Here is a 14,812-nt window from a genome sequence, read left to right as displayed (position 1 = left end):
CATGGGTTGTGACCTACTGTCCGTGTCTTTGCAGAATGCTTACAACGTGCAGCTAGTGGTGCGAGTGGCTGACAGCACCGAGCAGGTGTTGATTACCGCCCAGGGCCAGGGCGAGGAGCCACAGCTTCAGTTCTGCCCGCCAGTGCTGGAGCTGGGGCCTTGCCTGCCTGTCACCACTGAGGTGGAAGCTGAGGTCATCGTCAAAAACCCCTGCTCTTTCCCCATTGAGTTCTACTCCCTGGAATTTGACACACAGTATCTTGAGGAAGAAAAGGTAGCTCTCTTCTGTATGATTGCAAAGGGATAAGAATGAGAGAGAAAGTTGGAATGTGGGGCTGCAAGCAAGGTTGTTAGATAATGATACTGTGAGCACATAACATTACCATTTACCAGTACCATACAAACTATTCATCCACAAGGGGTCAACGTCACAAGAAATCAAGAGAAACCTTTTGAAAAATGTGCCCTATGTCATTACTGATTCTTATGTATAAACCATATACAACAGGATTTCACTGAAATTTATTTTGCGTTCCTGAGCAGCTCCACTCCAAAAAAAATGAAAAGAAAAATACACACAGATTTAGACAACAATTACACATATAGTACAAAGATGAAAACACATCAACAGCCATGGCAACGAAACATGTTTCATGATATCCTTCAGTTAAGATCTTAATTGGCAACACACCGATTTTAGTTTAGCAACAGAATAGATGTATGTATAAAGGAGTTCTGAAGCCTGTTGTATCTAAATGAAGGGACTCTAAATAGCCTGTTAAGAAGGCAAAAGTTGGTATTCAGAGTTTAATACATGCATGGAGTCAGAAGAGATGCTGTTAGCAAGCGCGAGCATGCTATTCTTGTGGGTTGTTTGAAAGTAGTGTGCAACAGGTTGACCAATAATCTTAGCACAAACTTTGATTTGATTATATCATTTAGTTGTAGGTTTAGCAGATAGGCTGCTGAGCCAGGCTGACACTCTGAATCACTGAATTAGAATAAACAGAAATAATCTGGCAGATGGTTCCAAAGGAACTAAGCCTACGGAGAAAGTAAAGGCGCTGCTGTATCTTTTTACAAATATGCTGATGTGAGGAGTCCCAGGTATTTGTATGAAGATACTTGTTTAATTTCTGCATTTTGAATTGTCACTGGGAGCACCTGAAATTCCTGCGAAAGGGTGAAGATTGTTTCCTCTGTCTTGTTAGTGTTGATAGTAAGAGCATTCTTGTATGATGTTGAATGATTACCTCTTATTTCTTATCTCCTCACACTATTTATTCCTGTCCTGCTTCCCTTCTCCATCCCCCCTCTTCCCCTTTACTTAATCCCATGTAGATGCTCCGTCTGATGCAAGGTTATGATGAGAACAACATTTTACTGCTGCCTCCCAGAGCCCCTGGAGAAAGTCTTCCCACAGAACTGCTCAACTACTACAAGGAGTACTGCTCCCAACTGAAAGATGATGGTAGCTTCAGGCACACATGTTCATCATGCTCTGCAATCAAATACCTACAGGTATATGTTCATTCTGTGTGCATACCTGTTTTAATTGAATCTACTTTACCTGTGTATGGTAGAGCTGAAGGAAGCCTTGGATGAAAAAGAAGAGATGGGTGGCATACAAGAGGAAGAAAAGAGGTCAAGCCAAAGCAATGGGCACACAGCAGACAGCAAAGTGGAAGAAATACAAACTGTACCTGTAAAACCAGTTGAATTGCGTGAGTGCAACCATTTTAAAAGCAGAAGTTGAAAGTAGCCTGACATTAGGTAAGCGTGTAATTCACTGTCATTTTCGCAGGTATGGTGTGTTACAGTAATGCTTGTGCTTTCAGTTCTTTCGGAGATGACCAATGAGGGAAGCAGTGAGATACTGGGGCAGCTAGAGATGACCCCCGTCTCCAGAGCAATTGCCCGCCACATGTGTGTTAATCTGTCACCTGAGGGCCTGGCTGCGCGCAACCGCAGAGGCATTGCTATTATTGTATATGGAGCCCCACTGACAGGTGAAGCGAGTAATTAGTTCATTTTATTTATTTTTTTTTATTTCAGGACAATGCACATTTGATGAACATGTACAACAGTACATATAAAAAATGCCAGATTATAGCCCAAGGGCTAATTTCCATCTGCAGTCCATTTAAAGTTACAATAAAAAGGACAAAACATATACAGTAGTAACATTTGCAATAAAACAGGGAGAAACAGAAATAAACAAAAAGGAAAACAGGACAATTCATTAGTAAGTGTTAAAATGGAGACACAAGTCATTGGTATGCTCTACTGAGCTAATACGGTACAACATACAGTTAGAGGTGGTTGCACGTTTGGTTAGCTCTAAGCCACACCTTTACTTGGCTCTAATTCATTAACAGTGGATTCTGTATTGAAAATCAAGTAAAATGATACCACTTAATTTGCAGAATCTTCATATTTCAATCAAATATTTGAAGACTGGAGCATCTGGGTAGCTAACCTGGTTGAGCGTGCGCCCCATGTATCAAAGCCCAGTCCTTACCGCAGCGCGGGCCGCAGGTCAGAATTGAACATGCAGCCTTTTGCTGCATGTCATTCACCCTCTCTCTCCCCTTATCTGTCTTTAGCTCTCCTGTCAATAAAGGCCTAAAAATGCCCCAAAATATTATGGATTAAAACATTAAGTTACCTGGGATTGTGTGTGTGTGTGTGTGTGTGTGTGTGTGTGTGTGTGTGTGTGTGTGTGTGTGTGTGTGTGTGTGTGTGTGTGTGTGTGTGTGTGTGTGTGTGTGTCCTGTTCTGACACTTTAGATAGGAGCAGCACAGTGGCTGCTCTGGCACATCACTACGGAGGGACGTACCTGAGTGTTGATGCTGAGGTTACAGAGGTGCTGATAAATGGCACTTCACCTGTTAGCCTGACCGCAAGACAACTCTATGACTGTGCTGCTGCTGCTTCTGCTGCCTCTGCTGCTGCTGCTGCTGCTGCTGCTGATGATGATGATGATGATGATGATGATGATGAGGCTGGTAAGAATAATATACTGTGCATGCAGTGCAATTCTAAATGTGCTTTTTTTTTCGGGTTTGTGTAACTGTTTGAAGAGTTGCAGTAGCCTGGAAGGTTGAGAAGTGGCTTGTGATGGACATTAAAGTGATGGTTCGGAGTAATTTCACCCTAGGGTCCTTTGCACCATGACCTCGAGCCAAACACTCAGCCAGAAGCTTTTTTCAGCTGGGTCGAACATTGGGAGAGTTAGCGTAGAGTAGCGTTATCAGCTGAATAGCTTAGCGCAGGGGCTAATGGATCCGAAGTGTCTCTTAACATTACCCCACTAATAATGCCGAAATGATACCAAACGTCTACAGTAGTACAAATAGGTTATGCACTCATAAAACGATGGATTGTAAAGTTTGTAAGTAGACCAGAAGTTTATGAACACTTGCCTGCTGGCTTCTGCTCTCTGCTGCTGCTGCTGTTACTACCGGGAGTAAGAGTGCTTAGGGCCGTCTACAAATTACAACACCGAAAAGAGATGCAACAAAAATATTTATTAATTTAATGATTAAATAAGGTAATGTCTCCAAACTTACCTCAATTATAACTTGTCTCCTGCTAGTTATTCTACAGTACTTACTTTAAAAAATAAGTTAAATTAAAAAATATTTTTGTTGCAAAATTTGTTGTTTCGGTGTTGTAATTTGTAGACGCTCCTAAGCACCTCGACTTAGAGCAAACAACAACAACAGCAGAGAGCAGAAGCCAGCAGGCAAGTGTTCATAAACTTCTGGTGTACTTACAAACTTTACAATCCATCGTTTTACTGAGTGCAAACCTATTTGTACTACTGTAGACGTTTGTATATTTCGGCATTATTAGTTGGGTAATGTTAAACGACACCGGATCCATTCGCCCCTCACGCTAAGCTATTCAGCTGATAACCTCAACCGCTAACTCTCAATTTGTACCCAGGTGAAAAAAGCTTCTGGGGAGGAGGTGTTTGGCTCGAGGTCGGTGCGTAGGACCCTAGGACAGAAATCAACCATCACTTTAACTATACAGTGCCTGCGAAGTATTCCGCCCGCCCTTGAACGTTTCGACCTTTTGCCACATTTCAGGCCTCAAACATAAAGATATAAAACTGTATTTTTTGTGAAGAATCAACAACAAGTGGGTCCCAATTATGAAGTGGAACGAAATTCATTGGCTATTTCAAACTTTTTTAACAAATAAAAACTGAAAAAGTGGGTGCAAAATTATTCAGCCCCTTTACTTTCAGTGCAGCAAACTCTCTCCAGAAGTTCAGTGAGGATCTTTGAATGATCCAATGTTGACCTAAATGACTAATGATGATAAATAGAATCTAGCTGTGTGTAATCAAGTCTCCGTATAAATGCACCTGCTCTGTGATAGTCTCAGAGGTCCGTGTAAAGCGCGAAGAGCATCATGAAGAAACAAGGAACACACCAGGCAGGTCCGAGATACTGTTGTGGAGAAGTTTAAAGCCGGTTGGATACAAAAAGATTTCCCAAGCTTTAAACATCCCAAAGGAGCACTGTGCAAGCGATAATATTGAAATGGAAGGAGTATCAGACCACTGCAAATCTATGAAGACCCGGCCGTCCCTCTAAACTTTCAGCTCATACAATGAGAAGACTGATCAGAGATGCAGCCAAGAGGCCCATGATCACTCTGGATGAACTGCAGAGATCTACAGCTGAGGTGGGAGACTCTGTCCATAGGACAACAATCAGTCGATACTGCACAAATCTGGCCTTTATGGAAGAGTGGCAAGAAGAAAGCCATTTCTTAAAGATATCCATAAAAAGTGTCGTTTAAAGTTTGCCAAAAGCCACCTGGGAGACACACCAAACATGTGGAAGAAGGTGCTGTGGTCAGATGAAACCAAAATCGAACTTTTTGGCAACAATGCAAAAACGTTATGTTTGGCGTAAAAGCAACACAGCTCATCACCCTGAACACACCATCCCCACTGTCAAACATGGTGGTGGCAGCATCATGGTTTGGGCCTGCTTTTCTTCAGCAGGGACAGGGAAGATGGTTAAAATTGATGGGAAGATGGATGGAGCCAAATACAGGACCATTCTGGAAGAAAACCTGATGGAGTCTGCAAAAGACCTGAGACTGGGACGGAGATTTGTCTTCCAACAAGACAATGATCCAAAACATAAAGCAAAATCTACAATGGAATGGTTCACAAATAAACATATCCAGGTGTTAGAATGGCCAAGTCAAAGTCCAGACCTGAATCCAATCGATAATCTGTGGAAAGACCAGAAAAACTGCTGTTCACAAACGCGCTCTCCATCCAACCTCACTGAGCTCGAGCTGTTTTGCAAAGAGGAATGGGCAAAATGTCAGTCTCTCGATGTGCAAAACTGATAGAGACATACCCCCCCAAACGACTTACAGCTGTAATCGCAGCAAAAGGTGGCGCCCACAAAGTATTAACTTAAGGGGGCTGAATAATTTTGCACGCCCAATATTTCAGTTTTTTATTTGTTTAAAAGGTTTGAAATATCCAATAAATTTCGTTCCACTTCATGATTGTGTCCCACTTGTTGTTGATTCTTCACAAAAAATTACAGTTTTATATCTTTATGTTTGAGGCCTGAAATGTGGCAAAAGGTCGAAAAGTTCAAGGGGGCCGAATACTTTCGCAAGGCACTGTATGTACATCTGATTTCAGCTCAGACCACAGAACCAGGACCTGCAACACATCTTCAAGCCTCCGATCCAGCTGCACATTCAGCTCGAGCTTCAAAAGATACTGTGGAAGTTCTTGCCAAACCCAGTGAGGACAGCAGCAGTAAAAATGACTCCAAGGCTACTGAGGAGACTGAAAACACACCCTTTGCCTTTTGCCTAGTACGTTTACTCAAATCCTCTGGCCTTCTGGTGTGTTTTAATGTTGTGTTGGAATGGTTAACCATTTTAGTCCAGGTTTGGGAATTAGAAAATAACATTTGTATACCTTTTTATGCTCTATACATTGAACATGAACCTACTGGATACATCTTTATCTTTGCAAGCACCATATCTCTTAAATATATATCTTATCTCTTTAACATGAGTATCTAAAATTGTAAATACCATGTAATAAATGAATATGATAAACCAAATCCTTTGGTGTGGTTTCACTTCAGGGAGGAGATGTGAACACACTCTGCAATCTCTTGCCTGAACAGCTACTGGTTGATATCCTGGCAGAAAGATTTCAGGTAAGTCAACACACTGTTTTTTTATATTTATGCAGTTTATTGTGTTTATTACATGGTGTCAAAATAAATACAATGTCACAGGACCTTACATATAGTGCAGACAAGACCTACTGTAAGACAACTAGATTGAAATGCTACATGCAGACATCAAAATAGCTCCCAGCAGGGTTCAAAATTTGCTTTTTGTCCTCCAGCCAAAAATCTTGTGAATGGTCAAATTTAACAAGCCACTCAATATATTACCATTGTTTTTTTGGCTGGTGAGTGAAAAAATCTACCAGCCACTTGCATATTTTACGAGCATTTGGCTGTTAGATGGTGTTAGAATTTTTAACCCTGGCTCCCTGCTATTTGTACTTATAAACTGGCAAATATCATGTGTGTATTATGTTTAATAATGGTTTTAATACTTAAAAGAGGCAGAGTTTCTTAAGTTTAACTTCTGTGTCTTCTCGTGTTTTTTCTCTTTGTCTCGTCATCGTCATTGCCGTTGGTGCTGCCGTCGTGCTAACAGAGGAGCGATTGTCACCGCGGCATAGTGATTGATGGTCTGGAGTCTGTGTACACTCAGTCAGAAGCCGGCACGCTGCAAGTTGTTCTCAAGGCCCTTAATAACCGCAAACACATCTATGTAGTCAACTTGTCTGACTCCTATGCTGCCCTGAAGGCACGGGAGAGCGCACAGAGAGAAACTGAGGGTAAACACACATACTGACATTCTTATACAGAGAACTCCTCAAATTGATTGGGTTATTATTTCTATTCAGTAAGGTTTATGGCATTGTACAGTATGTGAAAACTGTCTGTGTGTCCTTCAGAGGCTCTGCAGAAAGAGAGAGCTGACAGAGAGGAGCAGTGGCTCCAGGAGCTGGATGACGACGAGTATAACGCCCTCCCAGAGGAGGCGATAGAGCGTATAACCCATCGAGACAGAGAGAAGCGCAGGCAGCAGAAACTCAGGTACTGACTGGAAGATGGCCGGACACTTTGGACCTCATGCAAGAACATTTTTAGTATTCTTAACCTAAAACTCTGTTACTGTTTTCTGAGGTTTGCTACTACAAGTGTTCCGAGACGGATTCACCACACTCTTTTAACTGGACAAACTTGTTTTAGCTTCATGTTATTTTAATTAATTTCATATTTAAAGATCAAATGTATTCAGAAATTATTATTCTTAAGTCGAATAATTGTATCTATGTATGCATGGCTGTTACCAACTGTGCATTTCGTTTGTACCTAATTGAAAATTCAAAACACAATTCTCTTCTTCACTACTTCACCACTGTTCATATGAGTAGTTCTTGCATGAGGCCCACTGTCTAATTCAAGCAACGAGACAGCAAAATTGTTATGGAGGCATAATCTATATAGGAATCTATATGTAAAGACATGATAGAATAAATATCAGATTGGACTGATTGTCTGCATACCTGGATCAAATTGTCATTTGAGTCTGGAGCCTCGTTTTGGAGTTTTGTTCACAAATACTAATTAAACTGTTCAGGCCCTAACAATAATATACGTAGCTTCCACCATCTGGTAAAATATACTATCTAGTGGGAATATTTTCAAACATTTAAAAAAATAAATAACGTGTGGCTGTGTGTGCGCGCCTGTTTTTGTAAGGGAGCTTGAGCGTAAAGCAAAAGAGCTGGAAGAAAAGAGGCACGAGGAGGAGATGAAAAGGTTGAGAGAAGAAGGAAAGAAGGATACTAAAGACACGAAGAAGAAGAACTTGCTGGTGGGAAAGCAGGTATTCCATAATAACACTCCTCTATGAACAAAATCATGTGTACCAAAATATATGCAAGCTCCCATAAGCACACCTACTTAGTCTCCCCATCGGTGATCATAGAACTAATTTGTTTCCTTTCCTCTCCAGTCAACAGATGCATTGAATGGGCGGAGGATTTCTTCCTCTAACAACACTAAAAAGACTCAAGTGGATGCAAGAGAGCAGAATCTTTTAAATGAAGGTGCAAGCCACTGCAAAGAATCCCACTTTTGTTTAGAGCGCTCATATTGTGCTAAAGTGAAAAAGCCCAAAGTCCACCCCAAAGGGACTTACCATCTTCCAGAGAAAACACTGTTCACAAACTGCTCCAAACAGCTCAATTGTAGTCTAGCCTTTTCTTCCGTGACGAACGTGCGTCACTTTGTAACTCACGTTATAATGCTCGCCTAGCTGCTAGCATGGCACTCCCTCATACTCTGCAAACGACAATACTTACTGCGCATGTGCGACTCCCAACAAAGATGGTACAGAAGTGAGATGTCTCACTCTGTAGCTAAAACAGAGAGCTCAACACACAGGGTGAAAAGAGGAGCTGCAGCAATGTGCAGTACAAAAAAATATATGGTGTTTTCTGAAATTTAAACCACATAAACCTATTCGGGTACAACCTCTAGATACAATTATGAACCTGAAAATGAGTATAATATGAGCACTTTAATGCTGGACACTTTTACACAAATTATTTTTCAATGTCTTGGTGCCAGGAAATGTGAATGATATGCAGTGAATAATAGTATATAGACTGTAATCTGACTGGTTTAGTTGCTGACATATGGTCCTCTTTGCTACGACAGTGCATCATATTAAAGAGGCTGATAATTCACAAACGCAGACAGAAGAAACCAAAGCAGAGTCTCCTCAACCCACAGACAAGCTGGAGAAAGAAAAGGTAGGTTTACTGCTAAGCAAAGGCAATGACACATTCAACCCAACACTACAAATTAACTGTATCACATTATTATGAAATATTATGGTAACTCTTTAGATTATTTTAACGCACAGTGTAATCTTTCCCAATTTACAGTTCAACTGTGCACCAGTACCGTATGTACAGATACATTTAGGTACAAGAGAAGAAATTAGGGAATTACGGCGTAACAATGAGGGAACTTCAAAATCATTTATATTGTAGGTATTTTTTAACTAACTGGTTCCTTGTCTATTATTATGGGTCTATGACCTACTGAGAAATATCGGACATTTAGGTGGAACTTAAAGATAATTATTCTGTAAGTATGTTTAACTACCGCTGGGTAGAGTATGACCTACTGAGCAGCACAACTGGAATTTTTGGGGGAGTAATGAGTTCTGTAGCACTTTATGAATCTCCTGTGAGTTATTTCAAAATGACCACATACTACTGGATGCACTGACATAACACAAAGAGAATAGGCTAATTACGTTGTTCCTTTTTGTTTGTTTGTTTGTTACTAGTCTATATTAATGATGTTTCATTTATGGGATAGTCCTGGTGCTGCTGGGGGTTCCGCCGTATGTCCCTCACCTTTCACTTCCTTTGTGTTGGCATTCTAAACTCTGGTCGATTCGGGAAACTTCCTCCGAGCTACAACCGACAATCAAATTATATTATCTTTTTTTTTTTTTTTAGTAAAATTCTCATCACACACTCAACAGCCATTTTAATTCCAGAGCTCGCCTCCCTATGTACATGTTCCACCAAAACAAGTTCCTTCCCAAGGCTATTTTGCAGAGGCACCGTTGCTGTGACCAGCATCTCCCGACCAGGAATGTTGAGTGGACTAGCCAGACCTTACTGGACAGCTCTGTGGAGATCGGTCTGGCTTCTCCATACATACATTTTGGGATAGGAGAAAAAAACACTCTGGGTTGTTTGCATATCTTTAAACCAATCACAATTGTCTCGCTAAGCTCTGGACGCAGCGACGGTGGCTCTGCTAAATAGTCTGGGAAACTTGTTTTGGTGGAACACTTTTGCACCCCTCAAAAGAAAATGCCACATGAAATATAAACTAACTAACTTTCCTATCTTCAAGAGGTCCTGGCAGTTAAAGGCCATAAAAGCCCAAAAATTATAAAAAAAAAAAATAAAAAAAGTTACCTGTTCACACAATGCAGTAATGTGAGCTATCTGGATACATGCTTTTTTTTAAAGATTTTTTTTTTTTAGGCATTTTAGGCCTTTATTTCCACAGGACAGATGAAGACATGAAAGGGGATAGAGGGGGAGAATGACATGCAGCAAAGGGCTGCAGGCCGGAGTCGAAACCCGCGGCTTGCACGTTGAGGAGTAATCCTCTGTATATGTGCACCTTCTCTACCAACTAAGCTAACACGGCCACTGGATATATGTTTAAACATAATTTGCTTTTACCAGTGTATCGCTTTGTGTACTTCGTCCACAGCAATCCTGACCAATCAGTCCCAAAACGTCTCAGTTAGAGAGTAGATGCCATAAACATATTCTTTGTAAATCTTTACAATCATTCCCCGAAATGATTTGCATGATCCAAATTTTCCTAAAACTTTCCATTTTTACTTAGAGCTTCTAAGTTTGTTGTTGTTTCCCAAAGTGAAGGGATTTTGAGAACGGCAACACACAGAGAGCGGAAGGTGAGGGACATCCGCTGTGTGAGCCATGGGACGGATGTCAGGCAATTATCCTGCAAATGGCATTTTTCCGATGGACAAATCAACTTTGTTTAAGACCTGTCAGGAACAAACTCCGGTGGATTTATGAGGACTATGGTTAGCTGCTCCTCAGATCTCTGCAGGGTAAATCCAGACAGCTAGCTAGACTATCTGTCCAATCTGAGTTTTCTGTTGAACGACTAAAACAACTTTTGAATGTACACGTTCCATCAAAACAAGTTCCTTCCCAAGGCTATTTTCCAGCGGCACCCGAGCTCCATCTGCGCTTAGCACCGTCCATGACGATTGTGATTGGTTTAAAGAAATGGCAATAAACCAGAGCATGCTTTTCTTCTATCCCGGAATGCTGTGTGGACTAGCCAGACCCTACCCTGCAGCTCAGCGTTGTGGAGGAAGGTCTGGCAAAGCGAGACTACAAATGCCCTGACAAAACTCATTTTTGTAATGCTAAACATGGCTTTTAGCTGTGGAAAATATTAATAAATTATGCAAAAATAACTTTTCCGAGTCCACGCCCATTTAGGAGACAGGAAATGTGTACCATTTCATACATGGATGTATAATAATAACGGTACACATACCATTGATAGGGATAGATAGATAAATAGATAGATAGATAGATAGATAGATAGATAGATAGATAGATAGATAGATAGATAGATAGATAGATAGATAGATAGATAGATAGATACATCAAAGTCAAAGTGTGTAAGCGCTATCTTTATCTATAGAGAATCTTTGGTTTAACATGCAATGGCACTAAAACATATTATCTTATGTAAAAGAGTGACACAGTCAACACCACACAGCAATGCACTCCATCATATTATCAAATGAGTATTTAGTGTCACTACTGAGCTGACCTATCCTGGAAACCAGACTAATCTGCGAGCTAATTTTTGATTTGCTCTGCATTTGAAAATTAGTCTGGCAATGCCAGGCTACACCAACACTGATCTTCTGCCACGCAAAAATGCAATAGATACTGTTAAATGCTGATGGCCTATGTGTAATACCCTTGCTGTTTCTCCTATCCACCATATGCAGTCCATTGTGGATGAGCTGCAGTCTCAGTTCAGTGTGTATGAGCAGAGCCAGGACCAGGTGGAGCACATCCTGCAAAACTGGGACCGAGCCCAGGGCTTGTTGCTTGTCCCGCTTCCCATTGAAGAAGCCCCAGCCGTGTCAGAGGATGCCACAACAGAGAAGGTGTGGTTTGCTGACTTTCAGTTGTGTTTTCTCTATAATTACTGTTTACATTACAGTGATGTTGCAGGGGAGGTTTATTTTTTATCCTTGTCCCTAGAGACAGAGCGTAAGCGACACTGCATTTTTCTTTTGTAGAAGCTGCTGCTCCTGTTGCTCAGTTAGGTTTGAGTTCTCCTTGTTGCTTCCATGTTGCAGACTGGATGGGGCAGAGTCACATGACTTCACATGCGGTTGTATGTTTTTAAGGGGAAAATACATGAATACACACAGTGGGAAAAAGTATTAACAGGATTAAAAATACAAAATAACCGACATGGGACAATAGGTCTGGGTATCGTTCAAAAACATTCAATACTGTTACCAATACCGTGACCTCGGTACTGGTTTCTAAACAATAAAGTAAATTACTTTTTGCTGGGGTGCAATGAAAATGTATAAAATAATGTGTTTTTCTTTCATAAAAGGAATATGAAGAGACATTTACAAGCAAAGGGATTTCATTTATTTGAATAGAACAAGTAGGCCTAAACTAAGTTTTTGATTATTTCTACTTCCTTGTATTTATTTAATATTTATGTAATAACTTATACTTTAAACTGTACATAGTTCAGGGTTCATTTATTGTCATTGTCCAACAAATTTCCCACTAAATCCAGACAGACCTTTGGAGAATTCACTCCAGTCAGCTAATAGAATGACTTAAATAAGGTATCTGCTATTACTGTTGGTGCACAGTGATACATTATATAACACGTGTTATATACAAACCAAAGTTTTCTATTTTAAAATACATTTTCTAATTTCTAGTGGTGTAACAGACCACTCCCACGGTTTCGGCATGCATGTGAAATGTAAAATACATACAGTTTTACTGTCGCTGTGAAACCGCCTAACATTACACATGATCAGAGTAAAAACTGCGAGGTAGTGCGCGGAGCACAGAGACAAACTATGGCGCAGGTATACGTTGTTGCTTTTGGTTTAAGTTGCAGTTTGAAAAATCAGTGGCTACGAGGTCAGAGTTGAAATAATATGATCTTTAAACGCAGCGCTCGGCAGCAATTCCGAGCGGTGCGCGACGCCAAGGGCAACGCTTCCTCTGTCTCCACTGCCCCCCCTCGTAGAAAAAGCAATGGCACAGCCAGCGCAGAGTTGTTCAACGTGGATCATGTGTAGGCGGCTTTACCTGTACAGGGGACGGCAGAGAGACATTGCCTTTGTAACATGCTCCGCTACTTGTTTAGTTAACAGGGGATAGCAATGCCGATAAAGCGGTTGCAACTGTGGTTACTTTACAAAATGTCACGCAGGCAACGTTCGCAGCAGCCTCGCTGCAACATGATATAATGACGAGCCGAGAGCGGCCGCTCTGAGACGCGCTGTATGTACTCTAGTAAAAAAACAGAAAGACAACCATGTAAAACTAAATGTAGAGAAGTTCATGGGAGCTACTGGCTGCCACATCTGCAAGTATGAAAATACCCTAACGTTAGGTTATTTGCACATGTCCTCCTAAATACATTCTACAGTTTGCACACATCTATTTTTAGTCGCAAATGTGAGTGAAACGGTCGCACTGTAGAGGTCTGTCTGAAACTTGATTCTGCATCACAGGGATGAGGTCATTAAACAAGGAAACCAGGCGACCCAGATATTGGAGAAAAAATACCCCATACCCCAAGAGGGTTAAAGTCATGAACTGAGTATTCTTACGATACATTTTGGGGTAACACTTTCAGTCATACTAAGCTATTTTAGTGGTATTGTTGCATGTTTGTATACCCAGAGTGAAGGTCAAATGTGTAAAAGGTATACTTTTCCTAATGTGCACATGTACCGTCTTACACCATACTTGCTAATTGTACTCAGCAAGAAGAAATTTGAAAACCTTTAGTATTAAGCTGCCCTCATTACACTTGAAAGATTAACATAGACAAAGAATGCCTCAGTATTACTACAGCTAACATTTGGAACACAACAACTTTATATATCATTACCCCGTCTGCACAGTCCCCCGTTGGCAGGAAGACCAAGAAATCCAACAGCAAGATCATGTCTCCGATGCCCAGCCAGATTGCAGCACTAGCTGAATCAGACAAGGGTGGAGGCAAGGTGTCTCCACAGGACAATCCACAGGACTTCATCCCTCACATTGTGCTGAATGTAACAGGGAAAGACTATCCGAGTGCCACAGAGCTGCTCAAAGGCAGCACCCTGCCTCCACTGGTCGAGGTTTGGCAGATTTTTCTGTTTCTGTTTACTGTATATATCTTCCCAAAATGTAGCCTGGTTTTTCCCTAGTTTATCACCATTGTATAATTTGTTTGCTTCCTTTGGTCTTATTAGGTGTTGGAAGATTTGGGGTTGGGACCCAGCGGCCCACGCATTCCTCCTCCCACCAGCTTTTCTGTGGTTCCTTTTCCCAAAAACAGGGAACAATCTAACAGTCAACTCACCTGTAACTGTTTCACCTTCCTGGTCCCCTCATTGCTGAGTGAACAGGGTGGTAAGAAGAAAGATGCAGGGAAAGATGCAAAGGTAATGGTAATTTCCCACCACAATAATATACACTAAAACACACAAGTGCAAAATTATCAATGTGGAAGTGGCAATCTTGTCTAAGAATGTTCAAAGAAGGTGAAGTCTGCACAACAGCTTAATGCTCCGGAATAATACTTAAATAGTGCAAATAAGGCACACAACGATTGTAAAGTGAAACAGTGAGGTCATTATTTTGTTATCTTAATTGTCCAATCTGAAGTTGTACTAGTATTAGTACGTCTATGTTCAAAAAATATTTCAATTTATGTTTATTTTTCACATATCACATGACCTCTGATCATGTGATGTGATGAAAACAGATAAGGGTCATGGGTCACTGCAATCAAATGCACCTCAAATGCCAAAATGTTGTGTGCCTTATTTGCCCTATTAAAATACTTTTCCGGACCA

General features: G+C 41.0%; 1 protein-coding gene across 2 annotated transcripts in view; it reads left to right on the top strand.

The window, feature by feature from the left end:
- The window catches only part of hydin (HYDIN axonemal central pair apparatus protein), a 137,266-nt gene that overhangs the window by 85,403 nt on the left and 37,051 nt on the right, over nucleotides 1-14,812 (top strand). For both annotated transcript variants that reach the window (XM_039809874.1, XM_039809873.1), the window contains exons 36-50: nucleotides 35-274; nucleotides 1,342-1,471; nucleotides 1,584-1,724; nucleotides 1,839-2,009; nucleotides 2,791-3,009; nucleotides 5,691-5,869; nucleotides 6,148-6,222; nucleotides 6,737-6,920; nucleotides 7,041-7,182; nucleotides 7,852-7,978; nucleotides 8,108-8,201; nucleotides 8,815-8,909; nucleotides 11,699-11,860; nucleotides 13,871-14,092; nucleotides 14,207-14,398. In XM_039809874.1, coding sequence (XP_039665808.1) covers nucleotides 35-274; nucleotides 1,342-1,471; nucleotides 1,584-1,724; nucleotides 1,839-2,009; nucleotides 2,791-3,009; nucleotides 5,691-5,869; nucleotides 6,148-6,222; nucleotides 6,737-6,920; nucleotides 7,041-7,182; nucleotides 7,852-7,978; nucleotides 8,108-8,201; nucleotides 8,815-8,909; nucleotides 11,699-11,860; nucleotides 13,871-14,092; nucleotides 14,207-14,398 — 2,373 coding nt within the window. The remainder of the gene's footprint in view (nucleotides 1-34; nucleotides 275-1,341; nucleotides 1,472-1,583; nucleotides 1,725-1,838; nucleotides 2,010-2,790; nucleotides 3,010-5,690; nucleotides 5,870-6,147; nucleotides 6,223-6,736; nucleotides 6,921-7,040; nucleotides 7,183-7,851; nucleotides 7,979-8,107; nucleotides 8,202-8,814; nucleotides 8,910-11,698; nucleotides 11,861-13,870; nucleotides 14,093-14,206; nucleotides 14,399-14,812) is intronic.

The sequence above is a fragment of the Perca fluviatilis genome, chromosome 8 (genome assembly GCF_010015445.1).
Source record: "Perca fluviatilis chromosome 8, GENO_Pfluv_1.0, whole genome shotgun sequence".
Lineage (NCBI taxonomy): Eukaryota > Metazoa > Chordata > Actinopteri > Perciformes > Percidae > Perca > Perca fluviatilis.
Note: the sequence above shows the minus strand (reverse complement) of the source record. Positions and strands in the feature narration are given on the sequence as shown.